The sequence below is a fragment of the Symphalangus syndactylus genome, chromosome 1 (genome assembly GCF_028878055.3).
Source record: "Symphalangus syndactylus isolate Jambi chromosome 1, NHGRI_mSymSyn1-v2.1_pri, whole genome shotgun sequence".
In the NCBI taxonomy this organism is placed as follows: Eukaryota; Metazoa; Chordata; class Mammalia; order Primates; family Hylobatidae; genus Symphalangus; species Symphalangus syndactylus.
This window is the reverse complement of record NC_072423.2, coordinates 8,007,501-8,016,942: the sequence shown is the minus strand read 5'-3', so window position 1 is coordinate 8,016,942 and position 9,442 is coordinate 8,007,501. Positions and strand designations below refer to the sequence as shown.

General features: G+C 49.0%; 1 protein-coding gene across 3 annotated transcripts in view; it reads left to right on the top strand.

Moving 5' to 3' along the window:
* The first annotated feature begins 1,426 nt into the window (after nucleotides 1-1,426).
* SALL3 (spalt like transcription factor 3) overlaps nucleotides 1,427-9,442 on the top strand; it is a 22,662-nt gene continuing 14,646 nt past the window's right edge. For 2 of the 3 annotated variants that reach the window (XM_063612037.1, XM_063612446.1), the window contains exon 1: nucleotides 1,580-1,704. In XM_063612037.1, coding sequence (XP_063468107.1) covers nucleotides 1,623-1,704 — 82 coding nt within the window. In that variant the 5' untranslated portion in view covers nucleotides 1,580-1,622. Of the gene's footprint in view, nucleotides 1,705-9,442 lie in introns of all 3 variants that reach the window. The other variant, XM_055296007.2, reaches the window with a different exon arrangement.

Sequence of the window (9,442 nt, the reverse complement as noted above, 5' to 3'; positions counted from 1 at the left end):
CCCGGGTCGGCCGCTCACCGCCCGCTTCCCCCAGCGAACGACTCGGGGAAGCTCCGGGAGGCCATCTGTGCTGACGCTTCACACCATACAGGGCCACTTGCAAGGACAAAAATAAGAAATTTAGGAAACGAAAAAAGACGTAGTGGGGCGAGGGGCGCGGGCGCGGCGACGACGGGGCCGGGGCACATCCTGGCGGCCGCTCGGGGAGAGGACACGCGCGGGATGGAGCGCGGCGGATGCACGGCCGCGGGTGGGAGTACGCGCCTGTGCGCGTGGGGCGAGGGCGAGGGCGCGTGCGTGCGACCTCGGGAGAGGGGGCGGGCGCGTGTGCGGGGAGCGCGCCGCGCCAGCTGCCCGAGTGTGGGGCCGATCCAAAGTGCGCAGCCCCCTCACCTGGCCCCCATGTCATCCCCGAAATCCCGGGAACGGGGTGGGCCGCGCGCGGGACTTTGGTGGAGTTGGAACTTTCGGTCGCGCTCGCTGCCCACTCCGCTGGCGCCCTGTGGCCCGTGGGGAAGGGGGACTAGGGTGGGGACACCGGGGCCCTGCGGTCCCCTCCCTTTCCTGTATTTAAGAAGCCGCCGGCGGCGCAGAGGCCCAGGCGGGCTGGCGCGGGGGCGAGGCGGCCCCGGTGGCGGCAGCGGGCGGGGCGGGCGCTCCGGAGTCGCTGGGGCCCGCGGGTTGGGGGGCGGGGAGAGGGGGGAGTGGAAGGGAGGGGGAACGCAGGGGAGGGAGGGGAGGGGAGGAGCCGCGAGGCCCGCGCCGCTTCCGAACCGGAAAGTTGGTCTTGCCGAAGTCCTGCCACCCCGGCGTGCGCACTCCGCTCCGCTCCGGCCGCGAGCCTCCGAGCCCGGCCGGCCGCCGGGGGAAGCCCGCGGAGGGGACGCGGGGCCGGGCGAGAAGGTCCGGAGAGCGGGGGGCACCTGAGCCCGAGCGGGCCCGCCGCGCTGAGCGGCGCCGAGAGCCGCGGCGGAGCAGCGAAGGCGGCCGGCCGACCCCGCGCGCCCGGAGCAGGAGGCGCGGCGCCCGAGCGGCCCGGGCGAGACAAAGGCGCCGGGTCGGAGCCCTACCCGCGGCCGCTCGCTCCGGGAGGGGCCGCCCGGCGGCGGCGGGGGGGCGCGGGCGGCGGCGCAGACACTCTATAAAGGGGCGAGCCCGGCGCGCCGGCGGAGACGGCGCCGCGCGGACGCCGCCAAAGTTTGCTGCCTGCGCCCTGCGGAGGGACGGCCACCGCGGCCCGCGCCGCACCCGGGCCCCGCCAGAGCCGCACCGGGGGCGGCCGAGGAGCGCGGCGCCGGAGCTCGCGATGTGAGGCGGCGCCGGGCAGCGCGCGCCCCGGTCCCGAGGCGCCGCGGCCCCCTCCTCGCCGGCGCGGCCGCTAATTGCGAGTGCGGCCTCATTTGCATAGGCCGCCGGAGTCCGCTGGAGCCCGGCCAATCGGCGCGGCCCTCCGCTAATGGCCATGCATTATTCACCAGCCTAATTGCTCAGCCCCATGCGCGGCCCGCGCAGCCGCCGCCGCCCCGCGCCCGCCCGGCCGCCCCGCGCCCGCCCCGCGCCGTCCCCGCCGGCCGCCCCGCTGATGTCGCTGCCCCGCGCGGGGCCCGAGCGCCGCTAGCAGCATGTCTCGGCGCAAGCAGGCCAAGCCCCAGCACCTCAAGTCGGACGAAGAGCTGCCGCCGCCTGACGGGGCTCCCGAGCACGGTGAGGGCCGGGGCTGCGGGGTGGCCGGGGGGTCTGGGGCTGCCCATCCGGGCTGGGGAAGCGCGTGCGGCGGGAGCGGCTGCGCGCGTCCGGGAGCGAGAGAAAGTTCCCTGCTTCCCGCGAGCAAGTGTCCGCCCCGCGCCAGGCCGGCCGCGGGGACCCGGGTACTTCGCCGGAGCGCGCGCGGCCGCGGAGAGAGTTGTGGGCGAAGTAAACTTGGCTCCTCTCCTCGGAGTCGGGGAGCTGCCCGCGAAGGGCGCCGAGGCCGCGGCCGGCTCGAGGACGGCTCGGAGGCCGGGGCGGGAGGGAGTCCACGATGCCTCCGCCTCCGCGCCGCCCCCCGGGGTCTCTGCGCCAGGACGCTGGGGCCGGCCTCGGCGACCCAGGGGCGAGCGCGGCAGCTGGGAAGGCGACCGGAGCCCACTTACCGCTGATCGCGGGTTGGGGACCCCGCCGCCCGGCCAGCTTTGTTCGGCGCCCCGGGGGCCCGCGCCACCTCCCCGGCCCCCCGCACCGCCTCGGGTGACCCGCGGTGTCCCAGCGCGTTGATGCAGTCTGTGATCCCTTGCGAGACGAGAAGGTCGGGGCTCGGCCCTGCCTAATGGCCGCCTGGGGAATTAAGCTGGGGGTGAGCGCGGCGGCGGCCACCTGGGCCTGGCCCCTGCTCGCGGCAGAACCCCGGCGTGTTTCCGGGGCGTTCATTGCAGCGTCTGCGCGGGCCTTCCCTCTCCCTTCTTTTTGGATCCGCCGAGGCCGGGCGCTGGAGACCTCGCCTTTGCAGTCATTTCGCTGGTAGGAGCGTCCTCTTCGAAACATCCAAGAGCGAAGGGCGGGCACCGCTAAAGTTAAGAGACTGGCGAAGGGCTGGACTTCCCAGAGTGGCGCCTTAGCCCCGCAAAGTTTGGGGCGCCCCCACCCCCTTCGTCGAGTTAAAACCTCGGCCCTCGGCGCCCAGGCTTCGGCGCGCCCCCGCGGGGCCCCCAGGGCGCCAGGAAAGAGGGGCGACCCCACGACCCCGAGCCTGCAGCACAGCTCGCAGTAAAATAATTTGCTCCTTAAGAAAATAGGCAGGCCGACTTTTATGATTGACCTATTACAAGTTGTTGGAGGCAGATGGTGATCTTTTTACTCTGAGAATGAGACTGTCTGCGAAAAGGAAACGGGGCGGAAGAGTTTCCCACACAGTGGAGTAAAGTTTGACAAAGCAGGTAGACACCCATGTCGGATGAGAACGAGAGAGCATGCTTATGACGCGGCCGGAGAATTAATGAATTAAATAAAATTAGTGAGCTCGCTGGGGTCTTTTTGTTGCGGTGGAGGTAAGGGAGTCTTATCTGTGTAGCCAAGTCAGCCAAGATTAGAACAGGCGATATGCTAAAAAGAAACGCTTGCATATGGTGGGTAGATTAAGGACAAAGAATCTTTTTGTCATGGAAATGGATTTTTTTTTTGTTTTGTTTACTTCATCACATAGAATTTCTCACACTTGGTTTGTTTTGTATCGCCCTCAATGACTACATGATCAAATGAATGGATTTATTTCTGCCGAATGAGAAAGACAGTCTTTCCTTCAAAAGAACTACATTGCATCCCAGTGAGGAATTTTAAAGCTTTATTATTGTGGCTCCTGAATAGCTTAAAATCGGCTTTCACAGCCGCCCCAAAATGCAACAATGTAAATACTTCTCAGCTTTGTAGGGTCGTTATCAAAATGTGCCATGTCTCCTTTTATTAAAGCATATTTTAATTAATAGAGTAAACCCCCTTGTATTTAACAATTAACAAGCTGAGGCACTGCTATTCATTTTTAATTTCACTTCAGAAATGTGAGCATGCTGAACTTAATAGTGTAAACATGTGGAGGGCTATATCGCCTATATTTGAAAGCCTAAGATGGGATAAATTATTCACAAGTTCTACTTGAATCCCTCTTGTTGCTGCTCGAATTTATTTAGAGATGCAAAATATTCAGGTTTTTTACCCATGGTGGAATTAAAGTTCTTGTCAAGCCTGTGTTTTTCACAGCATCCAGAGTTGTAATCCAGACGTCGCCACAGTTCCTGGTCCTATTTTGCAACAGGCCCAAAGTACCGTGTCTGGGGCTGAGTCGGTCGAGCAGTTTCCATGCTTGTTTGAGAGAGTTTAGGCGAACTGTTTTTTTTAAGTTCCTTCTCATTTAATTATATTCGAAGCAGCTTGTTCAAGGAGCATAACAGACATTCTGTTCCGTGTTAAGTCAAGGAATGCCCCATTTGTGTATTACTCGGTCGCACTCAGCATCGTTCCTAAGATAACTAAGTAAAAATTTTTGAAAGATAAATGGGTGTGGAAACCAAATTACTCCAACCTGAATCAGATCTCCTCAAAATTTTAATTTTGTTAAATGCAATGGAAATAGACCGTGCCGGAAGTTACAAATGAGCTCAGTTAGTTTAGTGTTTTAGAAACGAGGTAAATAATTCCTTTGTATCACTCGGGGAGTGACATATTAATTAAAGCAGCAGGTCCATCTACATGCAGTAAAATGGAAAGCTACTGATAACGTCCTGCAGAACAAATATTCTATGCAAAAATGTTTAGTATAATGGGGGACAGAGATGCAGTCACATTAATTTACAGCACAAAGCCTGTATCTCTTAAAAAAGAATTATGATTTATTTTTGAAGCAATGAAAAGATTCTATACAAAAATAACTGGTGCTACCCAAACCTTATCACTACAGGAATGAAACATGACATGTCTAGAATGAGAAAAAGTAAGGATAATTTATGTAAAGTTCTAAAGTCATCCTTTTGTTAAAAAAAAAAAAGTCATTGAGACATTCCTAACAGAAATTGTTTTTTAAAATTACTTACTTGCAAATGATCTCATTCCTATTTTAGAAGAAAGGTGCTGCAGCTTTGGGATCCAGTTAACTTTGCGCCACTAGTAATCCTGTGAGCCAGCTGAATATTTTTGTTCTAAGAAAAATTAATTAAAACTTCCAATGACAGTTATATGCCCACTAAGAACTTTAAAAGATACAATATTGCTATTCTTTATTGTATAAAATATAATTTAAGAAAGATGTATTTTATTGTTGTTAGAAAATATATATTTAAGAAGGAACAAAAGGGTATTGTAATTTAAAACCATTTACCATCCTGTATTTTGTTTGTTAGCACTAATTGCTTCAAAGTGGTTTTTTTTTTTTCTGGAAACTTAGAAGTATATGGCTGTCTTAAAAATCCTTTTAAATGTGTTGAGTATGTGATTTAAGAATTTACCAGTGGTATTCACAGACTGTGTTTGAATTAAGGGAAAGAAGCTCGGCCACCAGTGCTTGGCGCAGGATCTTTTTCTTTTATCTGTATATGCATGGTTTGCCCTCAGTGCTCCCCCCAGCACACTACACACATTTACAATTCAGCATAGCAAAAGGAACAATGCAGGAGCCACTTTCTAACATTCACAGGCAGATTGCTTTCTCTGAAACATGAAAGGTAAAAGGTAAGTAACCGGCCTGGGTGAGGGGAGAGGAAAAGAAGACTTTGCAAACATTTCTTTTAAAAACAACATTAAAAAACTTAACCTATTTAAAAATGCACGTTTCTGTGATCAGCAAAAAAGCATGCCAATTAATTCCCACTTTACAGAGAGAGAGAGGTGATTAGGTAACAGTTCTCGAATTTTATGTGCAATACATTTTCAACTTCCGTGGCATATGCATTATCCAATATTTTTAGATCTGTTGTTCAAAGCCAGAAAAAGGTATGGAGCAACAGCAGGAATTACTTAGCAAGCTGATTCTTTTTTGTATACAAGATGATGGTAAAAGTGGGTCAAATTTCATTTCCAACTGCAATCTCTAAAAAGCTGTACCATTCATCTCCAGGTAGCCCTAAGAATATTTTCTTTTGGGGAGAATTCAGCAAAAGCACAACCAGGGTTTCTATTCTGTGTGCTGACCATTAGTTGGAATTTAGCATTCTTAAAAGTATTGGCACCGGCTTTTATTTAAGTACAATAAAAATCTTTCTCACTCCTAATGAGGATATGAACCATCTTTCAGTGCTGCAAGATAGTTCCAAGAAGCGTAACTTTTAAATATAACAGGATTTTTTGTTTTTATTAGCTTTTATTTTCCTACATGATTTGTTCAGTAGTTGCCAGAATAAGACCAACATGTTTTAGTCTTGGAAGGACAGGTTTGTAATTACAGGATGCCTTAATTACTACACATTTCATAAACAATGAAACAAAATGTATGTAAAAACTGAGCAATTTAATATTCCAAGTAAACTTTTATTTTAAAAAAAAAAACCTGTCTAGGGTTCTCATGTAATTTCAACACATTTATGGTTTAAAATGCAGCTAACTGATTTCCAAGCAAACCAGGCCAGTCATATTCCAGAAAGTATAAAATATTAATTGTAATAAAATAATGGAATGGTTTCTATGTTAGAGATGAAGATTGATTTGTTTCTTAATTAAAGGGAAGAGTTCTCGAGACTGAGACGGTGTCCACCAAGGGGATCTGACAATGCCAGTGTGGTGTCTAAATATTTTCCTCTGTGGGCCTGTCTTTTTCAATCACCTTCAGATTAGTTATGCTTACTATCTAAAATCCCTACCCCCTTTGCATTCTCTGCGAGCATTAGCAGCCAGCTCGGCGCAGAAAGCCTTTTTGTCTGATGTCTGAAAAGGTGGGGTTGCAGAGTGCTGGCCAGCTTCCGACCGTCTCTCCCTGAAGGTGGGTAGTTAGAAGTGCTTTGACAAGCCTTGCTGATTTAACCTTTGCCTGCTTTGCCCTGCCAGGGGTGGCCACTAGATGTCAAGCTCATAATACAATTAGTGCATCTGTGCTGTTGACCTTGGCAACAGGGCTCACCACTGTTCTGTTAAGTGTTAACACTGAATCTGAGTGTTAACTAGAGATCCCGCGAGCTTGCGCCGTGCTGCACGGCTTCTCAGACGCCATCTAGTTCAGCACAAGTGTTTATAGTTCTTAAAGAAGAGGAGAAAACGGCTTTCTTTTGTGTAGCTATAGCATCTTGAACTGTTTAATTAACCCTGCAGGTGCCATGGCACTTTGTCGTGATTCGTCGGTGTTACTGGTCTTTTCGAGAGTGACCTTCACCGCACTGTTTGGTAATTCTGTTGTAGGATCTGTATACATGCAGAGTCACTGGCTTCAACGACCCAGGGCAGTGGCTTTTCCAGGATGATTTTTTTGCATATGTGCAAACTTTGCCTGTAGAAATGAAAGTGCCATGAAGTGCTGACAAGTGATGGAGATGATTCCATCGCCTGATCCTGAGTGTGAGCGGGCTGATGGTCACAGCTGATCGTAGCCTTGTTTCTGGACGCAGTGTGGCTCATGTGCCCCCTAGAGCTATTCAGGTGTAGGCATTTATACGTCTAAGTGGTTTTGCATATTTATTTCTATGCGTAGTGGATTTGAAAAATGGACAGTGTTTGGGTGCTTTCAAGTAGGCATGTCATGAAATAGCACGTTTAATTTCATGTGTCAAATCAGTGAGACCACAGCCTTTGAATTTAAACCATCTGCATCTTCACCAAAAGTGATTTAGCAAAACCGTGTTTTCACCCCCTCATCAAATTTCGATTGAAATTGTTTGCATTAGCTGACATATTTCAGGTCTGCTTTTTTACATTAGGCATAGATAGTGATACATTTGCGTTCATTATAAGTGTGATGACAGAATAACATCTAAATGAAAGAACTATTGTGCAACCTTGAAGTGTAACAAACATCTTATTATTTGAAGCAGCGTCGAGGGCAGATAGTTAAATGCGAGTGCCGTCCAGCTCCCATCTGCATGTACCCATAAAGGCAACAGTGTCTCCTCCCGGGTGCTTCACTGCACAGGTTAAAAACTGCAAATGTTTTAAACAGAAGACAGTTGGTGACGGTGCCACAGGTGGTCGTGACTTAACAAATTTGAGGTGTGGGCCACTGCGTCGACGCGCGGGAGTGTGTGGTCAGAGCCGCGTTGAGCACGGCAAGAGTGCCCTCCACTGTTCAGCGCTGTGCGCACAGGCTCTGAGGTCTCGGGAAAAGGACAGAAAATTTTTCTATTGCGTCTGGAATTTCTTCTACATTGTTAAACACAGTAGGGGTCTCTATTTGTCTCCTCCTGTTTCACAGCTTGGGCTCAGTATGTGATAATTCATCTTTCTTTATGGGATTCGAAGCTATCATAAGGAGTTAAAAAGAATTAATTTGCAGGAAAATAAGTGTCTCCTAACAATTTAGGAAAACTGGAAAAATGCTTTCTGGATTTTTAAGAGATGGAAGGGCAAAGGAAAAAGTCCGTTTTCCTTTCCTGAAGATCCACGTGGCATTTTAAAGTTACTAATTGAAGTGAATAAGTTAACATCCCTTTCCCTGCACTAAACAAATTCTGCTTCTCTTGCTAATTGTAATGAGTAAAAAATATGCCGCAAAAGTGTATTGAAGGTGAGCTTTTGAGATTGATAAAGAAAATTACAGAACACCTATTTTAATACTACTTTGTAATTGGTTAGCTTACTTACAAGCCACTGTACTTGAAATGCTAAGAGCTGTAGCTTGAAATTTTTGAAGAAAGCATCGTCTTAAATATTATATATGTACATATAGCATATCTTAAGTTATATATTTCATACACAATCAAACAAAATGTATGCAAAAATTGAGCATTTTAATATTATTCTAAGTAAACTCATTTAAAAAAAAACAACAACCTGTTTTAGGTTATTTCTCATGTAAAACCAAATCAGAGGATTAGTTTGCTTGGAAATCACACAGCTGCATTTTACACACACATATTACAATGATGTTTTTCACTTGTGGCTTTAAAAAGATCATCCAGGCTAAAAATTCTGCCTGTCATTCTGATAGACGATAGATTCTGTAACAGACCAGGGATTAAAGCTGAGCGAAGACCAAAAACAGACAGTCTGAGGGGCTCCTTTCACACCGAGAGTCACTCCTAAGAATAGGAACACTTTTGTTAAACATTCTGTATATATTTTATTAGTGCTAAGGGGAAAATCCATGTTTTTTTTGAACTATCGTCTTTGAAGCTATGCTTTGGTTAGAGGTTTTCTCTGAAAGGCCTGTGGGACTTTCCTCCCCTCTTCTGTACAACTGAGAAACACAGACAGGAAGGAATGTGCACATGGTAATAGAGGCCCTGAAAATCTAGGTGTAAACAGCAGATATTGGGATCACTGTAAATTAAATGGAAAAAAAAAACTATGTTTTTATCCTGTGTAGTGCAGATGGCCAACGTGGCACCATGGGTGTGATACTTAATTTGAGATCAGCCAAGGGGGACTGTGGCAGAGCAGCTCCCGAGGCCGCCTTCACATTCACATAGAAGCAAATGGGTTAGTACTTCCTAAAAGTAGCCCTGGCCAGATACTCTCATTCACCAAGAAGGGAAGAGTGTTGGCTAAGTTGTTAGTTGGTAAACTGGTTGGCATTTTTCTTAACTTGTTCTAATAAAATCCCATTCCTGCCCATCCCCTGCCTGTTTACAGTTTCACTCTAAGTTCTGTTAGTTGGTTAACTGGTTGGCATTTTTCTTAACTTGTTCTAATAAAATCCTATTCCTGCCCATCCCCTGCCTGTTTACAGTTTCACATCTCTTAGCTGTTGAATAGTGTGCAAAAAATAAGTTCCTTTGACTTTAATGATAATGTTTGCAATGCTTGCTTTTTAATTCGCCCCTTAAAGAGAGGAAGAAAA